At 55.9% G+C, this 23,725-nt stretch overlaps 1 protein-coding gene across 1 annotated transcript in view; it reads right to left on the bottom strand.

The window, feature by feature from the left end:
* Positions 1-23,725, bottom strand: part of CARM1 (coactivator associated arginine methyltransferase 1) — a 41,243-nt gene that overhangs the window by 12,432 nt on the left and 5,086 nt on the right. Inside the window, 3 exon segments of the mRNA XM_060094125.1 lie at positions 966-1,070; positions 2,018-2,124; positions 4,410-4,535. Of these exon segments, the coding sequence (XP_059950108.1) occupies positions 966-1,070; positions 2,018-2,124; positions 4,410-4,535 (338 nt within the window).

The raw sequence follows: 23,725 nt of genomic DNA on the forward strand, positions 1-23,725 counted from the left end.
CCTTCCCAGCCTCTGGGGCTCAGGCCCTGGGACCAGGAGGCTCAGTCACCTGAGGGGATTCTCAGCAATGCTGGGGGAGGGCATCACCAAGGCGCCGGATGACATAGATCCACGTGGATCATGTGGAGAGTCCCCTAGATATGTCAAGAAAACCACAAGCTTTCATGTGGTTAAAAAGGAAAAACAAACTCTAGGCCATGGGAAGAGAACAGAATAAAATTTCACCTCCGAATATATATACGCTGGTCTCTTTTTAATCACGAGTATATAGCTGATCCTTGAACAATGCGGGAGTCAGGGACGAGGCCAACCCCACCACCCAGTAGAAAATCCGAGTATAACCATACAGTTGGCCCGCCATATCTACAGGTCTGCAGCCGTAGATTCAACCAAGTGTGGATCGTGTAACACAGTTGCTCATATCTATTGAAAACAGTCTGCATATAAGTGGACCAGTGCAGTTCAAACCCATGCTGTTCAAGGGTCAACTGCTCACTACTTGGTAACAGTAAAAAGATTTTAAAAGGACCTAGGGAAGTGACTTAGATTACACTACATCCACGTAACTTAACAGTACATGCCAAGACACAACATTAAGTGGGGGAAAAGTATTTTGCAGGAAGCGAATGTAGAATACAGTCCTATTTTGTATATCTGTATTTTAAAAAGATTATAACCCTAAAATATATATGCTGGTATACGCATGGGGAAAATTTTGGAAGAAGAGAGCTTTACTGTTGGCAGTGGTCATTCTGGAGGGAAATGACAGAGGCCTTTCATGCCCATCTGATACACACTGGGCTTCTACAAAAAGTAGATTTTGCTTTTGCAATCTGAAAAAATTAAAGATAAAATCAATGAACAAAGGGAAAAAAAAAATAGAGGCTACTGAACCAGTGAGGCGGGCACGGAGCCTGAGGGAGAGGGAGGAAGGCAGCAGGGTGGATGCAGCCGGCCCTGCTCACCTTGTCCTTGAAGTCCGTGTGGTTCTGCAGGATCGCGCGCTGGTAGGTGCCTGTCCGCACGTAGTCCTGCATCATGTTCTGCTGCTGGGACAGGTAGCCATAAAACTGGAACAGAGACATGCCAATGGCACAGGGCACGCAGCAGACAGATGGCCGAGGCCCTGGCCGACCCTGTGACAGAGGAGGTCCACTTCGGGCAGAGATCTCCCTGGGGAGGCCACACCCCCTCTGCTGGCCTGGACTCCCCGGCTACCTGCTCCAGCAGAGGGAGCTGGAAGCTAGAGGCAGCCCCCAGGGAGGATACCACCACCGTCACCGTGGCCAAAGGACACAGTTGGTTGATACCTGGTCCTGGAAGCCACCCAGGAGAACTCAGGATATGCCACACGCAGGGTTCTGGGATCAAGGGCCACCTGCCCCATCTTAGGGGCCCCAAAGAAGTGGAGAAGTGGATCAAACAGAACCCTAGAACTCAGAGCGCCAGGCAGGTGAGGTGCTGTGGGGTCTCTTTGTAAGACAACAGGCGATCGGGAGGCAGCGTGGCACCTGGGCAGGGGCACAGGCTTTGGCATCAGGCAGACCTGGCTTCCCATCTTGGCTCTGTTGCATAATAGCTGTGTGACTTGGAGCAAGTCACTTAACCTCTCTGAGCCTCAGTTTTCTCATCTGTAAAATGGGGACAACAATAGTACTTACCTCCTAGAGTTGTTGGGAGGGTTCAAGTGCTTCTGCACGTGTCAAAGCGTTGGGGCCAGTGGCTGGCATGCCCTACGTGTTCAGGACACTGTAACTATGCTATCATTACTCAAAATGCCTGTGGACCTGAGCTTCACCTGCACTCAAATCTTTCCAGCAACCCTTGTAGGCAGGCACTGGCATCTCTGTTTCACAGATGAGGAAACTGAGGCCCAGCAAGCGGAGGAAACCTGCCCAAGGTCACTCAGCGAGTAAGGGGCAGAGCCAGGACATGAACCCGGGTGGGCCTGCCCTGTGCCGCACGGCCTCTGGGGGCCACCGGGGGCAGCAGCCTGGCCCAGGCAGTATGTACCCACCTGGAAATACTGCACAGCAGAGGACTCCTCCGTGCGCTCACTGAACACCGACCGCTCCAGGGTGTGGCCCCGGCAGGTTTTCAGGATGTTATAGAAGGAACAGAAATCTGGAAGGGGGAAGCCAGGTCACGTGTGGCCGGCTCAGGGGTGGCGGGCTCTGTCTAGGCGTGCACCCCGACTTTTCTACCTTGAGCACGAGTGATCTGAAAACCCCCCCCACACACACACATACACACAAATGTTGAAGCTTAAGAAGAAGGGCAGCCAAGCCTGTCTCTTGGTGACTGGCACGGGAGAAGGCAGGTGTCAGGGACAAGCGTGCTCCACGCGGTTGGCGCTGCTTCGCCGAAGGGCAGCTTGGCCAAAGCCTTCAAAGGATGACCTGGGCATCAAGTCTCTGGGACTCACCCCAGCAGATACCCATGGGTCCACCCACAGCTCACGGCAGTGTCTGTGGGTGGCAAGTGGACACAGGGACACCACCCCAGTGTCCGGTCAGAGGGGACTGGATGGACCCCAGTGGACACTGAGAAGCACATGACAGAACCAGTCACCAGGGGTCTGCAGGACCAGATGTTACGTGGCAAATGAACTATGTTTATTAACACAGACCACTAAATTGCATCAAGAAAAAGAAGCAAAACAAAATCATGAAGACAGATAGGACGGTGGGGGCCAGGGGCTGGAGGGGAGGGGGTGGGGGAGGGGGAGTTAGTGTTTAATGGGAACAGAGTTTCAGTTTAGGAAGATGAAAATGGGTGATGGTGGAGATGGTTGCAAAACAACATGAATGTGCTTTAATACCTCTGGAACCTGGACACTTGAAAATGGTTGATGGTAAATTTTATGTTAGGCGTATTTTAACACAATTAACTAAAAGACAGGACTTCCCTGGTGGCGCAGTAGTTAAGAATCCACCTGCAACGCAGGGGACACAGGTTCGATCCCTGATCCAGGAGATCCCACGTGCCGTGGAGCGACTAAGCCCATGCGCCACAACTACTGAGCCTGCACGCCACAACTACTGAGCCCTCACACCTAGAGCCCGTGCTCTGCAACAAGAGAAACCACCGCATTGAGAAGCCCGCGCACCTCAACGAAGAGCAGCCCCCGGTCACCACAACTAGAGAAAGCCCACGTGAAGCAATGAAGACCCAATGCAGCCAAAAATAAATTAAAAAAAAAAAACCCACCTAAAAGACAATATCTTAAAAATATACAGTTTGGGAAGATAAAACAGTTCTGGAGCTGGATGGTGGTGATGGTTGCACAATGTGCACAATGGTTGCACAATGAATATACTTAATACTACTGAAATGTACACTCAAAAAGGGTTATTAACATGGCAGAATTGTTGCTATGTGTACTTGACCACAATTTAAGAAACTGATAAGACTGAAAGGAAAAAAATCAGAATATGACTATCCATGAAGCAGAAAAAGACTAGGCGGATCTAAAACATCAACTCTTAATGATAACCCTGGTGGTGTTTCTGTAACTTATTTTTTTAAACATTGAATTGGGATTGATTTTGGATAAAGAAGGAAACGGAATGTGGAGCTTCTGGCGGGAGGTGGTCAGCCACCTGGCTGCTTTCTCCCAGCCCGGCCTTCTCTCAGCTCTGAAGCCAGGCCACTTGAGGGGGGTAGTCCTGAGGGTCTGGGTTGGGGGAGCCTCCTCTCTCCATCAGGGGCACTGAGGCAAGTAAGAGGGCTCTGGGGAAGCTGGGGGCAGCCGTGGGCAGGCGGTCTCTCCATCCTGGGCTCTCCTGCCCCAGCCCCTGTGACGACCACCAGGCCCACTGACTTCGGTTCTGCAGGGACCAAGCCCGGTTGCTGGACCCTTCTAGGGGTCTCCAGCCCAGGGCGGCTCACCACCTCCACTGCTGACCCCCACCCAGCGTCACCAGCAGCACTCGCCTGGGGCTCTGCCGTCCCTGCTCGTGTGTCCCCCAGATGGGTCTACTTAGAACCCTCCAGAGTCCTCTGCACTCGGAACAAAGCCTCTGCCAACCTCAGGACCTTGTCTCACCCCCATCCACTGCTGCGGGAGGGCTGGGCCCCTGACCCCCATCTGACCGGCTCCTCCAAGAGGCCTGGGGTGTGGGCAGGTCAGGACAGGCCTCTCAGAGGAGGGGACATATAAGCAGAGCCCAGAAGGACCCAAAGGAGCCGGCGAGGTCTGGGGCAGAGTGTCCAGGCAGCGAGCACGTACTCTTACCGTGGACATATTTCTATTTGGGAATATTTCTGATGTTGGTGGGGCATTCGCTGGGTCAGATGAATGGGCTATGATTTTCCCAGGCTCTAGGCCCCCCGCCCGCCACGGCTGAGAGCCTAAGCCCCCTGGCTCTGGGCGCTCCGTGTGCTGCTGGGACAGAAGGGAGACGTACCGCTGGGCGTGGCGAACTGGATGAGGACGCTGTTGCAGCCCAGGGTGATGATGAAGGACTGCTTGCCCACACGGCTGCACTCCGTCTCCCGGGACACCGAGCACTTGAACACACAGACGTCTTCATCTGCGAGAGGAGGGAGGCGGGCGTGAGCCGCCAGGTCCCGGGGCCACCTTCCCCCCACCCATGGCACCCCAGATTCTTCCAGGGTGCCAAAACACCTGCCCCACAAGCGCTGCCATGTGCTCTGCCTGCCCAGCCTACGCTGAGGACGAGGCGGTGGCTGATCAGCATCCCCAGTGGGGATACAGGATGCAGTCTGTCCAGCAGGAGAGGACAGTTGTCCACAGGGCAACCAGGGCTGAGGTGGGGGGATGGGGAGTTGCCGGGCACTGGGGGGCCCAGGGGGGCACCTGTGCCAGGACGTTCCCTCACGGAGCACCTGCTGGTGCCAGACCCCATGTCGCTCCTGGGCACTGAGGTGGGAAGACACAGGGGAGAGAAGGGCAAGTCTGGCAGGGTCAGAGGGTCACGGGAACCCAGCGGGCAGCTCAGGCCCAGCTGAGGGAGTCGGGCCTTCAGCCAGCAGCCCCTCCGTGTCACACGGGGGCGTCGTCAGCCTTCAGAGCTGAGCAGGGGTGGGCGGGGGTCAAGAAAGAAATGCCAGTGGCGCCTCTGCTTCCTCCCGCTGAGCCCCTTCCTTCTTGCATGTACTGTGAGTGTGGCCACAGGACCCAGACGGCCTGTGTTCACGCCCCGCCTACTCCACTTAGTGTGTCACCAGGGCAGGTCTGAGTCCTCAGTTTTCTCATCTGTCAAGCGGGACTAACGGTGGGGCAGGGGTCGGGCCCAACACACATACAGGAAGCGCTGCATCCCCACGCCCGCCACTACTACTGTTACTAGTCATTCACTCAGCAAGCATGGGGCACCCCACCTCAGCCGAACGGTGAGACACGGCATCACCAGGAGACAAACCGACCCGATGCTGTAGCCCGGATGTGGGGCAGCGGGACAGACACCCTGGTCCCATCACGAGGGGACAACAGACAGTGCCAGGTCACAGGGCAGTCTGCAAGACAACCTCCCTGGTTGCCTCAAAATGGCCAAAGTCAGGAAAGGCAAAAATTGCTGGGAAGTATTCCAGAGTGAAGGAGGCTAAAGAGACGTGACCATCAAATGCCAGGCGTGGTCCAGGACTGCCGCCTAATGAACACCGTTCAACAGCTACAAAGGACAAGTGGGGAAATGTGTGGACTGCAAGAGACATAACTTCAAATGATCTAGATGTGACAGGAGCATTATTCTGCAGAAGAATGTTCTTATTATTGTAAGATACATATGGAAGGAAAGTGAATTCCTGTGATGTCTGCAACTTGCTTTCAAGTGGTTCACCAAATCAACAACAACGACAAAATATATTTATAGAGAGAAGCATGAGTACAAATGTGCAAAGTGTTCCCAATCGCCCTCATAATAGCCAAAACAATCTTGAAAAAAAAAAAACCAAAGCTGGAAGACTCACACTCCCCGATTTCAAAACGCACTACGAAGGTATGGTAATCAAAACAGAATAGTTTTGGCAAATGGAGAGACATACACATCAATAGAATTAGAGTCCAGAATAAACCCTATGTTTATAGTCAATTGATTTGTTTGTTTGTTTGTTTTTTATTTTTTGGCCATGCCTCACAGCATGTGGGATCTTCGTTCCCTGACCAGGGATCGAACCCATGCCCCCTGTCTTGGAAGCACAGATTCTTAACCACTGGACCGCCAGGTAAGTCCCGTATAGCCCACTGATTTTTAACAAGGGTCCCGAGAACATTCAAGGGGCAGAAAATAGTCTCTTCAACAAATGGTGCTGGGACAACTGGGTCTCCCTGTACAAGAGAATGAAGCTGGACTCCTACCCTCACACCATATATAAAACCTGACACAAATTAATCAATGACCTAAACATAAGAGTGAAAACTATAAAACTCCTAGGAGAAAACAGAGGGGTAAATCTCTGAGACCTTGGATTTGGCAATGGATTCCTAGATATGACACCAAAAGCAAGAGTATCAAAAGAAAAACTACATAAACTGGACTTCATCAAAATTATAAACTTTTTGGGGAATTCCCTGGCGGTCCAGTGGTTAGGACTCGGTGCTTTCACTGCCAGGGGCCCAGGTTCGCTCCCTGGTTGGGGAACTAAGATCCCGAGAGCCATGCGGCACGGCCAAAAAAAAAATTTTTTTTTTAAATAAACTTTTTGCATCAAAGGACAGTATCAAAAAAGCGAGATGACAACTTACAGAATGGAAGAAGATATTTACAAATCATATATCTGATAAGGATCTATTGTCCAGAATATATAAAGAACTCTTGGGCTTCCCTGGTGGCGCAGTGGTTGGGAGTCCGCCTGCCAATGCAGGGGACACGGGTTCGTGCCCCGGTCCGGGAGAATCCCACATGCCACGGAGTGGCTGGGCCCGTGAGCCATGGCCGCTGGGCCTGCGCGTCCAGAGCCTGTGCTCCGCAACAGGAGAGGCCACATCAGTGAGAGGCCCACGTACCGCAAAAAAAAAAAAAAAAAAAGAACTCTTAACAACAAAAATATAACCCAATTCAAAAACGGGCAAAGGACTTGAAGAGATGTTTCTCCAAAGGTATACAAATGACCAGCATGTGAAAAGGTGCACGTCATCATTAGTCATTAGGGACCTGCAACTCAAAATCACAATTAAATACCACTGCACACCCAGCAGGACGGCTGTAATTTTAAACAAAAAAGGGGGAAATAACACGTGTTGGCAAGAAATTGAATCCCTCAGACCCTGCTGGTGGGAACTTAAAATGGTACAGCCGCACAGAATTACCATCTGACTCAGCGATCCCACTCGTAGGTATACACCCCAAAGAATTGAAAGCTGGTATTCAAATGAATACTTGATGCAAATATTCAAAGTGTTACTATTCAAAACAGCCAAAAAGTAGAAACAACTCAGATGTCCATCAACTGATGACTGGATAAAAAAAATGTGGTCCATCCATACAATGGAATATCACTCAGCCATAAAAAGAAATAAAGTCCCAACCCACAGATGAGCCTCAGAAACATCATGCTGAGTGACAGAAGCCAGACATAAAAGCTCACAGGTATATGATCCCATATATATGGAACATCCAGAACCAGTAAATTCATAGAGACTGAAAGCAAAATTCGTGGTTGCCAGGGGCTGAGGGTGGGAGAATGGGGAATGACTGCTTAGTGGAAACAAGGTTTTCTCTTTGGATGATGAAAATATTTTGGAAATAGAGGTGATGGTTACCTGATACTGTGAGTACACTAAATACCACTCAACTGTTTTATGCCATGTGAATTTTATCTCAATAGACAAAGAAAAATGTTCCCAATGGGTGAATCTGGATATGAAGGGCCTATGGGTGTCCACTGGGCCCCTTGCTCTCCCCTTGTTTAGTCTGAGCCCTAAGCCTGGGCCACCGCCTGGAGGAGGCTCCTGGGGCCACAGCCTGGGTTTCTGCCAGATGACCTCCCACCTCTGGAGCCAGGTGCCACCTCCTGGAGGGAGGGGGGAGCAGGGCACAGGCAGCCTCCTGACAGCGGGCAGGAGGGAAGAGCGGATTGGGAGGCCAGCCCCAGGCTCACAGCCACGCCGCACCCACAAGGTGCTCCCAAGTCCAGCTATAAATGGGTCTCAGGAAGGGACCCGAAACCTTGACGTGGTACCCATGCCCACTCCTGGGGCAGAAAATAAAGCCGATCTGTCATCTACGCCTGTGTGGCAGCGAGCAGACCAGGGAGGGCCTGTTTACAAAGCAGCCTGGCAACCCGACCGGCTGCCCTAGGCAGCCCCTGCAACCTGGCGCCAGGCAGGTGACCACAAGGACCTGTGGCTAAGGGAAGCTTGGCCGCATCCAGAGGCTCAGGCCAGGGAAGCCAGGGCTAAGGGCAACCTGCGCTGTCCCATCACAGGTGGGACCACCAAAGCCCATGGTGCCAGCATTTTGTATAAGTCACAGCTATACACCCACAGGCCAGTCCCTGGCACACAGGAGATGTTAGGTAAATATATGACAAACCAAAAAAAAATGTTTAAAAAGCCGGACCAGGCTCCTACCTCTTTTAAAGTCTCAGGAGAAGTCCAAGCTCTCGGACTGGCAGTCACGGGCCTCCCCTCCCCAGCCCCTTCCCGTGGCCACGCTCAGCGCCCCCGTCCCCAGCGGGCAGGGCTCCGCACCTTCAGTCGATCGCCGTTCCCCTCCCCACCCTCATTGGGAGGGGGCCCCCAGGACAGTGGGCAGAGGTGGTGGCGCTGGGCCTATCCCAGCCAGGTGGTGCAGCCTGCCTCCTGGGCCCCGGGGGAGGGGTTCCTGGGAGAGGGCTTCTCCCCCCAGGAAAGGGGACCGGAGCCCACAGGCCCTGGACCCAGCAGTGGGCAAGCGGTGCAAGAGGCAGAACTGGTCGCTGTGCCCTGCCTCCAGAAACGAAGCCAGAAAGCGCCACCCTGGTCACACCAGCTGGCACATTCGGGGGCTGTTGCATGTACGCAGCCCAGAGAGGTGGGGACAGGAAGCGGGAGAGGGGCTGGCAGACTGCCGTGTCGTTCTAACTGGGGGCGACCACAAAGGGGGCTGCAGGCCAGGAGACTGTGCTGGGTTCCCCCCGCAGCCAGGTCGGGCCGAGCCGGTGTCCCTCTTCCCTGCAGTGATGGGACGGGAGGGCTGAGCGGTGAACAGGCTCCGCAGAGGCTCACCCAAGAAGGGCTCTGAACGGGAAACGAACTCAGCCCAAGGAGTATTAGTCATGCCGCAGCCATCACAAACGTGTCCACCCTGCTCCTGGACCCGGCCTGCCACCCCGGGCTGGCCTCCCAGCCACCACACTGCAAAGTCTGTCCCGCCCAGGCTCTGGGGCCAGGGGACGAGGGGCCGGAATCGCCAGGGACAAATCCACAGGCAATGCAGCGCTCGGGGTACAGCGGGGGGAGCTAGGAAAACCACCCGACCTGTCTTGCTCCCTGGGGAGCAAGGCCCCTGAATAGCCAAGTCACAAACACCGAGCTTCCACAGGCAGCGTGGCCCAGCATCCACCCACTCACACACTGCTGAGACCACGATGGGGCTGGGAGGTCAGACTGTGACTAATAACTTCCCAGGTGCCAGGCTCTGTTCCTGCGCTATCCACGGACCCCCTCACAGCACCCCTGTATCTACTGCTACCACCCCCACTGGCTCCGATGAGAAAAGGGGGCTCAGACAGGTTAGGTATCTCGCTCAAGGTCACAGGGCGAGGGGCTGAGCCGACTGGCTCCAGGTCTGTGCTCCTAGCCAGTGTGTGCACCACCTCTCTGGGCTTCTATCTGTAAAGGACCAGAAAATAGATACTTTCGGCTTTTCAGGCCATTTAATCTCTGCTACTGTGACTCAACTCCACCGCACAAAATATGTAAAGGAACATGGCTATGTGCCAATAAAACTTTATTACAAAGCCAGTAGTGGCGTGAAAGGAGACACCCTCCCCATCCCAGAGTGGGTGAGGAGAGCCGGGCGGCCAGAGTGACAAGGATCCCCAGGTGATGGGCATTGAGGCCAGGGGCACAGGGGCACTGTGGGAGGCTAGAGATGGCACCTGACCAGCCAGGGAAAGAGATTGGGAACAAATGCTCCAGCGAGAGGAAACAGCATGTGGGAAAGCAGAGAGGAAGGGGGGTGGTAATACCGTGATCTATAATACGTATGTTATTTGGTCCCTGTTCCTGGCACAGAGCTCCTAAAACTCTTGGAGTTTCCCAAGTGAGAAGAGCGATCATAAAAGGTGTCTTTTATGATTCATGTGAAGCCCCCTTCAACCACCCCAGGATATAGGACTTAGAAAGCCATGTGGGGACCAACCAAGTAATTAGAGGGTGGAACTTTCAGTCCCCCCTCCTCAGCCTCCAAAAAACCCCAACAGGACAGGGTTCAGGAGAGCTTCCAGGCTGATGAGCACGTGGAGGTGCTGGGAGGTTGGTGCCCCCGAAAACGGCACGGAAGCCCTGCACTGCTTCCCACGCACCTCGCCCTATTCAGCTCTTCCATCTGGCTGCTCCTGAGTTGCATCTTTTTGTATTAACCAGTCATCCAGTAAGTAAACTGTTTTCCTGAATTCTGCTGGAGCAAATTAATCGAACCTGAGGAAGAGGTCCTAGGAACCTCTGATTTATAGCAGGTTGATCAGAAGCACAGATGACCCAAGCCGAACTTGCGACTGGCAAATGAACTGGGGTGTGTACAGTCTTATAGGACTGAGCCCTCAACCTGTGGGATCTGACACTACCTCCAGGGAGACCGTTTCAGAACTGAGTTGAATTGTCAGACAGCCGGCTGGTGTTGGAGAACTGCTTGGTGTGTGGGGACACCCGCCCAACACCTGGGGATCAGAAGTGCTCAGTGTGAGTGCTGAGAGCGGGGGACACACACAGGAGCAGTGTTTTTCCTTGCAGGGGCCCAGCAGGGAGAATGGGGGCGACTGGGACTTCCTGGCTGCAGCCCAGAGAGGTTGCAGAGGCTCCCAGGCAAGACGGGCGATTTGTAGGAAGGCTGTGGAGGAGGTGAGAGAGGCCCCGGTGGACCTGTGGCTCAGAAGTCTGGCTCCCCCAGAGCCACGGGCAGTACCCAGAGGGACCCCGTGCCAAAAGAGGGCCAGGGCTGGAGGGCAGCTGCCGTCCCAGCAAGAGACGACGGAAGCTGGGAAGCAGGCGGCTCTCGGGGACAGGCTGCCTGCCCCCACCCAGCACAGCGCCACCCGATGTCCCTCCCTGTCGGCTCCCTGGACAGCACCGTGGGACCCAGGGCAGCAGAATCTGGCAGACACTGAAGCACGGGGGCTCCCCGGTCCCAGGCCTGAAGGCAACACCCTGCTCCCCACCCTCACTCCTGGGCCCAAAGCGGGGCCCGGCACCCAGGAGGGCCTCAAAAGAGCTGGCGGCCTCAGGGAGGGGTAGGCATCCTCTCTCAGGGACACTGACCAGACGACCCGGGGGACGTGCTGAGCCTCCAGTCATGTCCCAGTCACAGCATCTAATGTGGCTGATTTGCTGTGTTCTCTCCCCTGCTTGCACCCCTCAGTGGTTCCCCAGAGCCTTCTGGAACAAGTCCAAACTCCTTATGGGGCTCGTGAGCCCCTGCTAACACGGACGACCTCGACAGAGCCCCTCCACCGCCCTGTCAAGCCACGCTGACCTCACCACCCTCCAGACCATGGGCAGAAGGCCTTCTCTCCAGCCTCCGTGGCTCCGCAGACCCTCCCTGGCACCCTGCCTCTCTTCCCCTGCATCCCTGTCACCTCCTCCAGGTGGAGGAAGACCAGGAAGGTTCTCCAGCACTTCCTGGATGAGCCCTGATCGTAGGCTGACTCCTTATTGAATCCAGAGCTCCGCACGTGGCTGGCCCAGTGCCCAGCCCAGCACCTGGGGATGCTGACCTGCACGGCCTCCACCCCAGGGCCTGGGGTCAGGGAGACTGGGCCCCTTCCCTACATGCAGGAGGCAACCAGAATGGGGGTCCACTTGCCCAGGCCGAGGGAGTGTGTGGCCTGGGGAAGGTCACTTAACTACTGGAAGACGCTGGGCACCGGGCAGCCCCATGGTAACCTCTGCCCTCTTTCCCCTTCCCCTTTGCTCTGGAACAAGCAGGGGGTCCTTGAGTCCTTCAGGCTGGACAGACCTGTGTCAGAGGGACCCAGTGGAATGGAGATAAATGCCTGGAGTCAAGCTCTCTCCTCCCGTAGAACCTTCCATCCTCGTGTGAGATGAGAGCGGCTCTTTGCCTCCTGGACAACAGAGAGGTGGAGGGCAAGACGGGAGAGCAGCCACCAGCTCAGGGGGAAAAGAAAAGCAACCAACACAAAAAAGGGCCACATTTCAAGTCCTTGCCTTTCTGGCAGAAAAACTACTACAGCCACAAGCAAGGCATAATTAAAGCTATTTACCTTGGCAGACTCGGGGGTGGGGGGACGCCTGTCCATATGTGAGGTCTCTCATTAAATCACCTCCTACAGCCAAATAAAACACAGGCTGTTCACCTTCCACAGGAAAATACTCCACAGGAGAGAGGAGAGTTGGGTGAAGAGGAGGACGAGGCATGGAGAAATCAGGGTGCTCTCCTCGGCCCACCCTCTGCTCGGGGCCACTGGCTCACCGGGTGGCTCGGCCTGCAGCCTGCTCGGTGCCAAGCACGGGCACGAGGGCACCGCAGTGAACAAGCCAGCCAGGCCCTGCCTTCCCATGCTACCGGGCACCACAGGGAGGCAGGCGACACCAGTGAGAAGGCCGGGTAAGAGGGGCTGGAGGGACTCGGGGGTCTGATACACACGATGCCCTGTGCAATACAGGTTACAGGCTGCCTAGGCAGTGACATCCAAGCCGATCCAGGCCCCGGGGGATGCAGGGCTCGCCTTCCTCAAAGGGCCTCCCCTCTTCCAGAGGCACCAGGCCCCACTGCCCCACTTCCACAGCAGGGAAGGCCAAGAGAGCAGTGGTCAAAATGAATGGGCATCCAGGGAGACCTGGGTTCAGGGCCAACTGTGCCGCTCTCCAGATGTGACTGCGGGCCTCAGTTTCCTCGTCTGTCCAAAGGTGATCGCGGCACAGCCTGCAGGGTGAGAGGACACAGCCCACTTGGAGGGCCCCACCACCTGCCTTCACCCCGAACCTCAGGGGCCCCATCTGTGCAATGGGGATAAAGCGAGGATAAAACTCTCCCTGCAGTGAGGATTCCATGAGATAAGGGAGGCATTAGTAAGTGTCCTATGCACTTCGTAATCTGGAGCAGCCATGGTTACAGTCTCGGAAGAGAATCCCACCCCGGGGAATCCTAACCCGGCTTGGCCTCCCTCTCTGGCTGTAACCTAAGCCGGCTGCTCCAGTGCTGTCCTCGCAGACGCTCCGAGCAGCTGCTGCCACACTGCCCAGCCCTGGGGTATTTGAGGACCATGAGGTCACCCTGGGCTCCTCTGGCCTGGCCCTGTCCCGGGGTGAATCCCAACCCCTCCCCCAAGCACCCCGGCGCACTGGGCCAGCCCCCATCCATCTGGGCATCTCTGTCAAAGACTTCTGACCCAGAAGTCCCCTTGCGGGACCTTATCCTACAGTTCTACTTCTAAATGTCTGCAAAGATACACCTAGATACAGCACTGTCCAAAGCAGCAGAAAACCTAAAGAGCCACTGAATGAGCTGAAAGAAGGTACAGCCAATGGAAAGACACAGATTTCCGTCTCTAGACGCTGACATGTTAAGATGACCAAGCCGCACTGTTAGGGGCAGATGGGGTAAAATACACACACCCCACAGGTGCAAAAATGAGCGGGGGGGCCGGGGAGGGGGAGGGGCCAGGCGCGCTGCCTGCCTGGGGCTTGTCTAGAAAGAAACACCACGAAATGACTGCAGGGGCTGCCTCTGGAAGGGAGGCACCCCTCTCTCCCATGGTTTAAACCTGCAGAACCTTGAGCCCAGTGGGTTCCTGGGGAGACGTGTGCACACAAGCCCGTGTGTGCCCAAAACACTGCGCGGCAAGGGCGCACCAGAAGACAAGCAGCGGTGCGGGGGGCAGGCCAGGATCAGGCAGGACGAAGAGATGGACTTTTCATGTTACACCCTCCTGAGCGGTTTGAATTTCTACCACGTTCCTGAAGGGTAAGCAGACAAAAGGCAATCGTGACAGCGGGGGAGGCCTGGTGCCCACTCAAATCGCCTGGGCCCTCTCCGAAGTGAGCAGGTCAGACTCTGCTGGTGTGGGGGGAGGGTAGTGGGAACGGCTCTGATCCCTCCGCTGCAGCCTCAGGTCCTGTGACCCAAGTGACCACTAGGGCTGAAGGATGGAGGACACCGGCTTCTCAGCCTGTGACTGTCTTGCCTGGCACAGGCCTGCACCCAACCCTCCCCCCCTTAGTGGGTGTGATGGAGGAGAAGCAGCAGGCGGGGCCACTAGAGACTTGGGTTTCCTGAAGCCCAGGGTAGTCCTTCTCCCCCTGCCAGGGAGGCCACACTGCATGTGCAGATCCCAGAACTCCAGCTTTGGAGTCCGTTAGACCCAGCTTTGAACCTGGGCTCTGCTACCTGGGGCTCCACCCCCCACCTTTCAGGTCTAGAAAAATAAAATAATAATGCATCGCTCAGCACCATCATGAGGACCAACACACCCTGTGCCCAGCCCAAGACCCACAGGCACATAGCAGGGGTTCTGAGCACAAAACATCCACCTCGGGGCCTCATATCCCCATGGCACTCTGACCAGACGCAAAGACTGGAGAGAAGGAATCCCAGAGAGAGTTCTGGACACAAGGCCACACTGGGCCCAGACCAGGCATCTGGCCACTGGACCAGCCTGACTGGGCACCCAGCCAGGCTTGGTGCAGGCCACTTAGACCCAGAGCAGCCATCTGGCCGCGGCTGAGAGGCACCAGCTTCATACCGTGATTGGAAAAGTCTTGATTCTAGGTTTCAAAGGTGCCAGGTTGGGTCTTTAGGCCACGTCAAAGTGGCCTCTTGTGAAGGCTGACCACCGGTGTTGGCTGAACAGGAGGTTACCTCCCTGGGAGGAGACAAGATAGGGGGCCCTTTGCTCTATGGGCGTTTTATCTCTTAAGGTGGCAGTGACTGCTCTTGGTATTTGCTGTATTATCCTTCATTCTTTGAAAATATTTCACAATATAAGCGCCACCCAACTCTGCTGGCCCGCCCCTTGTCACCTCTCCCCCGCTTCCAGTGGGGCTGACCACAGGCTGGAGAAGAGGCCCCGCACTGGAGACACCCAAACCTCCTAAGTCAGCTCTGGCTTCAGGGGGTCAGGGGCCGGGGAGGGGGTGTCAGCAGGGACTCCTCTCAAAGGGCTGGTCCATGGGGGCTGGGGGGCGATATCTGCCTTTATGGGTTGGAGGCTTTGGTCCCGCAGGCCTGGTCTGGAGGGGCCCAAAGATGAGTCTCACTGTGGGGTGTGCGGAAGGGCAACCCCAAGAGAAGAAGGACCAAAGAAAGGGCTTGGCTTTTCTGCAAAGAATACTAGGGGCTCCGACTGGGCAGGAGTCATTACATGCAAATGTCTGCCCCCTCCATGCTAATCAGCCTGCAGCCCTGGGCTTTGTGAGCTACAAAAGGAACAGCAGATGTGCGCCTGTTCCTTGGCCCATGAAAGCACGGAGGCTTAGCGGATAACTGGGGGCAGGGGGCGGGGGGTGGAGGCAACTAAACCAGCAGCCCAGCCCCTCACTCCATGCGCTGGGCTGCCGGCCTCCTTTGCCGGCCTCCTCTGCCGGGCCTTTCTTCTCTGGCCATGACTTTGAAGCTGTTGCCATATGTGGTACCAGACAAACACCTAACGCAGTGCAGTAGCTCAGCTAATGCTCCCACCCACCTGCCTGGGCACACTTAGCTCACTTTCAAGAGGGGAAACCAAGGCACAGAGAACTGACATGCTGGGAGCGGCTCAGCCTGCGGACTCAGCAGCTCATGAAAGAGAGCCGAACCCCATCCCAGCCTCTGAGAGGAGAGTTGGCCCTGGGGGGCTGTGGGGACCATGCTCAAGGCCCTGGGAAGGACATGGGCCCTGGGCCCGGGCAGAGCCAGGCCTGGATGGTTGACCATGGCTGGCAGGCACCATCCCCCTGAGCCCGATGGAGCCTGCCTCCTAGGGCTGGGAGGCATCACTGAGGGCGGCCACCACCTGTGCCAGCAGGAGCTGGGCTGGCAGTGCTCTGTGAGGACGGAGGTGGGCGGGCGAGCTCTGTCAAGGGCAGCAGCAGGACCCCCTCAGAGCGGCTGGTACGCTCCACACTCTGGCTCCCGCAGCTGCCGGGGACGCTGCGCCAGCACAGGCAGCTGAGCCAGTCGGTGTCTGGGGAACTCAAACGTGTCCCCCCTCTGGCCAGCTGAGGGGCCTCAACCCTCAGATCAGGGTGGCTCCAGGGAGGCCAAACCGGAAGAGGCCGGAGGACGGGGCAGAGGCAGCCTCGGCGGCAGAGTGATGGAGGAAACCAGCTCAGGGGGCTGAGGCCCACTTGCACTCCCAGTGGAGGGCCCATCGACAAAGAAAAAGGTGAAACAGGATGTCCTGGGGCCTCACGGCTGACGGAAGGGCCTCCGCCAGGCCCCTGGGGCTCCGGGAGCCCCTCCGGCCTTGCCTCCGGCCTCAGAGAACAGGATGTTTGAGGTAGGAGGGCCCCTTCCCGCCCGCCCGAGGCTGCCTCACCAGATGTTGACTCCAGATGTGGCCCAGGCGAGAGGGGACAGAGGCTGCCTGACACCATGACGGAATCGGCAACGAGGCAGGAATAAGGAGAGACTGGCTTCGGGCTCCAGAAGAAGCCACCGGGGCCACTGCCCCGACACAGGACAGAGACCACAAGGGCCAGGTGCTACCTCGCCTTTACGGCATTGACTCCTCACCTGCGCCCAAGGGGTGGCAGGGCTGAGTCGAGACGTCAGGGCCAAAGCTGGGTTGGCATCCGACTGTCGCCCACCACTGAGTGCCTCAGTTTCCTCCCTTATGAAACGGGGATGAGCTGTGGCTCTGGTGGCTCCCCAGGGGGCTGTTCTGACGGCGAGGCAAGTCAATGAACGTAAAGCGCCTGGCACGGCGCCCGCTCGCCACATGTTTGGGCTCAGCCCACGTCAGCCACGGTAGGGCCTCAAAGCGGCAATAGGCGGGGCACGGGGGTGGCGTGGCGGTGGAAGGGAGTCAAGGCCACGTGACCCGTCAGCATCCCCCACCCAGGGCTCATCCATCACTAGGGACGCCAACCTCCGGTCACACAGAGGGCTCAGACCAGAGCCAGGCTCTGCGGAGGTGGCCTTCGGGACACACAACAGAAGTCTGGGAGCCCCAGCCTGCCTTTGCTTTCACCTCCAGCTCAGGGAAGAATGTGGCAAGCTCCTGGAATGTCCCTCTTGGGTCTGCAGGACGCCCCCCAGTCTGCCTTTGATTGTATTTACTCACGTGCCCCCTGTGGGGGGATTAAAAGAGCATCCCTTTTTCATTAGAGCAGTGATCTGCCAGGGTCCCTGCGGCCGACCCCACCAGAATCTCACCAGTTCCTGTGTTGTCAGGCAGGTTTCTGACACACAAAACCCTTACACGAGTAACACATCCAGCCAAAAGGAACCCCAGCCACGGGAACACAATTCACGGGGGAGCAAATCCGCCAAACAATCTTAAAAGAAAACAGCCCAGACCCGCTCTTACCGAAGCTGTGGGCGATGAATCAATTGAAAGAGACAGACAAAAAGAGGGAAACAAAGGGGTTCTCCTCTCACTACGCAAGGAATGGGGGATGGTAGGAGACGGAGCACACCCGCCGGCCCCCCCGCCCCGCCCCACCAGTCTGGACCTGTTTTCAAGTATGCACCGCCTGGCGTCAGGGGACAGACCCACCTGACCAAACAAAACCCACCCAGAGGCTGGGGGACAAGTTCTAGGTCAGGCTTTGGGTGGCGGTTACATGGGTGCACACACTGTCAAGTGCACCTAAGGCCCAGGCGTCTGTGTGTGTTGATTAAACAACCATTAAAGTAAGTGATCTAAAGAATAACCACCAGAGGAGACGCATGAGGGCCACAGAGCCTCCATATCCAACTCCTGCAGGCCTGGGTGAAGCCTGGTCTCAACTTCCTTCACAGAACTGGTTTTCAGGGAACAAAAGGGGTGGGTGTGGGAGAAGTCAGGGACTCGGGGTTCTTAAACCATAGGTCGGAGCTGTGTAGCGTAACGAGTGTCAGGCCAAGTGCCATGGTTTCTCTGGGCAGATGTGAAGAAGGGTGCCAACAGCCCTGGCCTGCACTGTTCCTGGGACCCCGAATCCTGAAGCTTCCCAAGCAAGTCCCGGAAGTGAGAAAACAGGAGGGTGAACGCACAAAGTGAGTCATTCGGGACCTGGAGGGGCTTGGCAGGATCTCCAAGGCCACCTCCTTGTGCCCTTCCCAGCTCCTCCTGTACCTGTCTGGGGGTTTCACGATCACCTCTTCCAGACCACACAGCAGGTTTAGGAGGCCAGTGATATCTTACATCATGTCATTCACCTGCTGTGTGTACGGGGCTAATACCAGCCCCCAAGACCACTCTCCATGCTCCAGGAAGAAACGAGCAAGAAGTAGGGTCACTTGGCCAGGGTCACAAGGTCAAGTCAGATAAGGCTCCACGGCCTATGCTAATCATGACCTCCAGCTGCTTCTGACTCTGGAGAGGACTGCTGCAGACCAGAAGGGAGAAGGGCGGGCATTCCAACCCAGGAATGCAAAGCAGGCCTGTCCCTTGGCCTGGCCGAGAGACAGGGAACCAGGAGAGCAGGACTGACCCAGAGATACAGCAGACCCCAGCTAAGCCACTGCCCCCTGCCCCTGGGACTTGCCTCCTTCCCACCTCTACTCTCTCCGCTGGTGGCCTCCTGCCCCATTCTCTTCAGACTGGCTCCTGGGCCACTTCCCCCGCGCAACAATGAGGGGAGTTCTTACTCCGCCTTTTCTCTGCTCCCCGAAACTAGAAGCGTGCCTACAGTTCGGGCACAGGTGATCACCTGCCACCAGCCAAGCCCCTCAGTGGAACCTCCCCACCGACAAGGAAGCTGAGATCCGGGAGGCTGAGTCATCCGCCCAGAATCACCCTGCCAGGAAAGGACAGGGGACAGAACTGGGCTTGAGCCCAGACACAACCACACGTGTCGCTTCCCTCCCCAACACTCTGGGAATAAACGCCAAGCCCCTTGCTGGGGCCCGGCCCTCCCCCTACGCGCCCTGCTCCAGCCACACTGGCCCCTGGCTGTCCTTGGCCACGCGGGCCCACAGGCTCACTCCCCAGCAGCTCTTCCCGCCCTGCTGAGTAGCAGACACTATTTTAAGCACTTTACTTCTATTAGCTCACAACTCATAACAACCCTCCAAGGTAGATGGTACCAAAATTCCCATTTTACAGCCGAGGAAACTGAGGCACAGAGCAGTCACGCCGACGGTGAGGCGCTGCCTCACCTGCGCTTCTCCTGGTGGCGTTAATGCCCCATTCTGAGCAGGGACCATCTGTGACCAACCCCTTCCTCCCCCTCACTTTGAGCAGCCCCTTCCCCAGCACTCTCAAGCCTCAGTACGTTTCACCTCCTCCAAGGCGCTGACCACTAGCGGGTGACTGCTGACTTAATGCCTGTCACACACACCCCCCCCCAAGACCCCCAAGTGTGGGCCCACGTGCTTAACCCCAGCTCCTAAAACAGTACCTGGCACACAATGGATGATCAGTCAAGTTCTGCTGTTTAAAGTGAGACAAATGGTAATGACCACAATGCGACAGCAAGTCCACTCTGGATACGTTTCTGGTTGAAAGAATGGAAGTTCAGGTCTCCCCATTTTCAGAGAACTGCTGTGGGCCCTGCTGTCCTGGGTCGCTCTCCCACGCTCCACCCAGCCTTCCCCAGACCTGCCATCGGCCTGGGTTCCCTCCCCCACCGCAGCCCTCGGGTGGGGCTGCCCCGCCTGAAATCCAGTGACCTGCCCTTGGCATTCCTGCCTTTCAAAGTCACTCCCCCTGTCTGAGGATGGGACACACACACACACACACACACACACCCCGCTTCTCCCACTGACCATCCCTTACAAGCCAGCGGCATCCACTTCACCCCCAATCTGCGGCTGAGCTCAGTGGCTGTCAGCCTTTCTCGGGTCACAGAGCCCTCTGAGGAGGATCAAAAGCAAGGGAGCCTCTCTCCCAGAAAATGCACAGAGGACCAACCGCAGCGTCACAGCCACAGTTTACCAGGAGCACACAGACCTAATAGGCATTTTAGAAGTATTGCCTCCGGACAGGCTCCTCTGAGGTCCCAGCCATGGACTCTTGTTCCTCTCCCCTTATGCAAGCGGCATATAATTTCAAGGGATCATGGGACAACCCCCTCCCAGGGGCCATCCAAGGACTTCGGGTTCAGAGCCTCAGCTCTGAGCTGCCTGAAGCCCCTCCCAGCCTCCACTCTCCATGGGAGCAGCCAAGTCTGGCCCAGCTCTGGCCCTCCAACCCCCCCTTCCCCCATCTGGGATGGGTATTTGTCCCGACATCCCAGCAAACTCACCACCTCCTCAGGTGCCTCCTCAGGCTCCCCAGGCAAGGAGCCTCACGTGCCGCCAAGAGTTCTCTTGCTTCCCCCATGCTGCTAGATATGACCTGCTTCCAGAAGGCAGCACAGAACCACCTAAGTTCACACCAGACTCCTCCTTCTGATAAAAGGCCCTGCACGCCCACCTCACGCAGGCCCCCACACCTAATGCCTGTGCTTGCTGCCAGGTGCTACTCACGACACCGGCCACTTTCCACCTGTGATCTCACATATGGGCCCAAACAACCCCAATGGGGCTACCGCGCGAGGCCCTTAGTCCCTGCCTGAAACACATGCGGCCCAGTGTGTTTCAGATTACAAATTCTTCAGATCTGGAAAAAGCTAACAAGGTTCAGATAACGTGGATCATCCCCAGCAAACTATAGGAAACGTCCAGAACCGAGCACAGTCTTGCAGCCAAAAGCGGGAACAGTCATTCTAAACTTGATACCCAGAGATTACAGAGAGCCCCACGTGGCAGCTCAGGGGGGAATTGTGCCCCAGTTTGGGTCAGGTTAGAGCTTGCTGTCAAATGAGTAAGAAGTTAGGTTTTCATACCTTTTAGACTTCCAAATTGCCAGTGAGGGCCTGTGGGCTACACAGGTGCAGGGAGAGGTGAGGAAAGGGAGGGGCTTCGGAGGTGGGCAGTGGGCGGGGCTCGGGACTGGAAGCCAGGTCAACTTGGACTAGGGTAACAGCCCCCAGCTCCACGGGGCTCCAACTCAGCCGCCTAGAGAAAGGGATGGGGGACGAAGAAGGGTGTGGGCTAACGGTAAGAAACATTTTCCCACCCCCGATGGAAACCTGGGTTCAGAGAAATGCCTCTCTACTTTAAGAAACAAACCACTGCACAGATCCCACATCCCACAGAGCAACTAAACGCGTGCACCACAACTACTGAGCCTGCGCTCTAGAGCCTGTGAGCCACAACTACTGAGTCTGCATGCCTTGAGCCTGTGCTCCACAACAAGAGAAGCCACTGCAATGAGAAGCCCGTGCACCGCAACGAAGAGTAGCCCCCACTCACCGCAACTAGAGAAAGCCTGCACACTGCAACAAAGACCCAATGCAGCCAAAAATAAAATTTAAAAAAGAGAAAAGAAAGAGAGGAGACAAACCGCTGCAAGTGAGAGGGCAAATGGCTCCTGGTGCGAGGCCTGTGCTGGGTGGCGGCGAGCACAGAAGGGACTCTAGCCATGTGGGGTGCCTGCCCCTTCTGAAGGCAGCACTGCCATCTGACCCAGCCTCGGGGTGTGAAGGCCTAGGGTTGCCAGCCTTTCTGCTTTTTCAGAAGTACAAAGCCAGATTTTGATGTGAAATCCTCTGATTTTTAAAATACTGGGAGTCTCCTTTTAACCACACAGTGGAGCTAACCCTGCAGGCAGGTCACTCACGACCCCTGGCCATGGGTCATGGCCTCTGCCATCTGCCCTTTGCCTTTGCCCTGGGCAGAATTCACCTTTTGTTCCATAACATGATTCCTGGCCTCTGACACGCTTCAGGGGCAGACTAAGGTGAAACTATTCAGTTACATTTCTGTTGCATTCTCTCACCTGGAAGCTTCTGCAGGCTTCTCTCTCCTTGCTCCCGTCTACAGCGTAACCTGCTGTCAGAGTAATCTTCAGAAATACCATTCTTATCATGTTAGGCCCCCGTGAAAAATGGCAGGCCACTCCTGACCACATAAAGGAAAAGGCCCTGTCACTCGGGAAAGTGACCTGGGCCCAACCTTGTTACCCATTCTTTAGCTCCTCCAAGGGACCCTTTTGCTCCACACCAGGCTGCTGTCCCCACCCCCCACTTGAGCATCTTTCCATAATCCAGGAGTATCCTTCCTAACACTGGTGGCTACATCCACATCCTACCTACTGTGGCCAAGGTGACTGTCTCCCAATGTCTGTTTCCCCTTTCTCCCACTGAAAGAGAAACCCTGAAATTAACTGAGTACAGGGCTGCTCAGATTAAAGACTACATTTCCCAGGCTCCCTTGCAGCTAGTGGTGGCCATGTGACTGCATTCTAGCCAATGGGATGCAAGCAGAAGCACCCAGGGCCAGCTTCTGGGAACCTTCCCTAACAGACACCTGGCAATGCTCTTGGCATCCTTTGTCCCTTCCTTTATCTTGCTGTCTGAAAACCAGGGTGTAATAGCTGGACTCCAGCCGTCATGTTGATCCATGATGACAAGACCCAAACCCCGGATGTGGGAGAGGGGTTAGCTGGAAGGACCTGGGTCCAAGGACTTCCTGGAGCAGAGCTTCCACACCAGCCCTGGTCTGCCAACCTCCAGGGTTCAGGACAAGAGCACAAGAAATGAACTGCCATCCTGTTTAGCCATTGCCACTTTGGGTTTCTGTTATGCACAGATAAACTGAATCCTGACCACCCTTTTCCACTGAACCACTCTGCAGTGAGCAGCAGAGGGTCCAACAGCCGTGAACTCCAAAGCCAGCTCTGCTGCCTGCCAGCCATGTTATTTGGTCAAGCCCTTTCACCCCTGCTTTTCCAGCAGTAAAATGAGAGTGGTGTGCCAACCTCCCAGAACTGTTCTAAGGACCAGTGGTAACACACAGCAAGGGCCACACCTATCAGGCTAACTGACCCACATGGTCCAAAAAGTGTACTCTATCTGGCCTGAGCAATCAGGACACTTCACAATCAAAACAAACAGACCTACACAAAGAAGGGCTTTTCAGTTTCTCTTAAGCTGTGGTAAATCTGCCAACCCTGGCTGGGGCTGAGTTCCCAAGTACCCCCTCCTCCTGCCTGTTTCATTCATTTATCGCAGGGGTCTGCAAGCTTTTTCTGTCATGGGCCAGTAAGTAAACATCTTAGGTTTTGCAGGACTCTGTGGTCTTGGTTGAATATTCTTCCTTGGGTTGTTTTTTTCTTTTTAATCAACACTTCAAAAATGTACAAACCGGGACTTCCCTGGTGGCGCAGTGGTTAAGAATCCACCTGCCAGTGCAGGGGACACGGGTTCGAGCCCTGGTCCGGGAAGATCCCACATGCCATGGAGCAACTAAGCCCGTGCGCCACAACTACTGAGCCTGCGCTTACAGCCCGCAAGCCACAACGACTGAGCCCACGTGCCACAACTACTGAGCCCTGCGCCACAACTACTGGAGCCCACGTGCCTAGAGCCTGTGCTCCGCAACAAGAGAAGCCACTGCAACGAGAAGCCCGCACACCGCAACGAAGAGTA

The sequence above is a fragment of the Mesoplodon densirostris genome, chromosome 3 (assembly GCF_025265405.1).
Source record: "Mesoplodon densirostris isolate mMesDen1 chromosome 3, mMesDen1 primary haplotype, whole genome shotgun sequence".
NCBI classification, from domain to species: domain Eukaryota; kingdom Metazoa; phylum Chordata; class Mammalia; order Artiodactyla; family Ziphiidae; genus Mesoplodon; species Mesoplodon densirostris.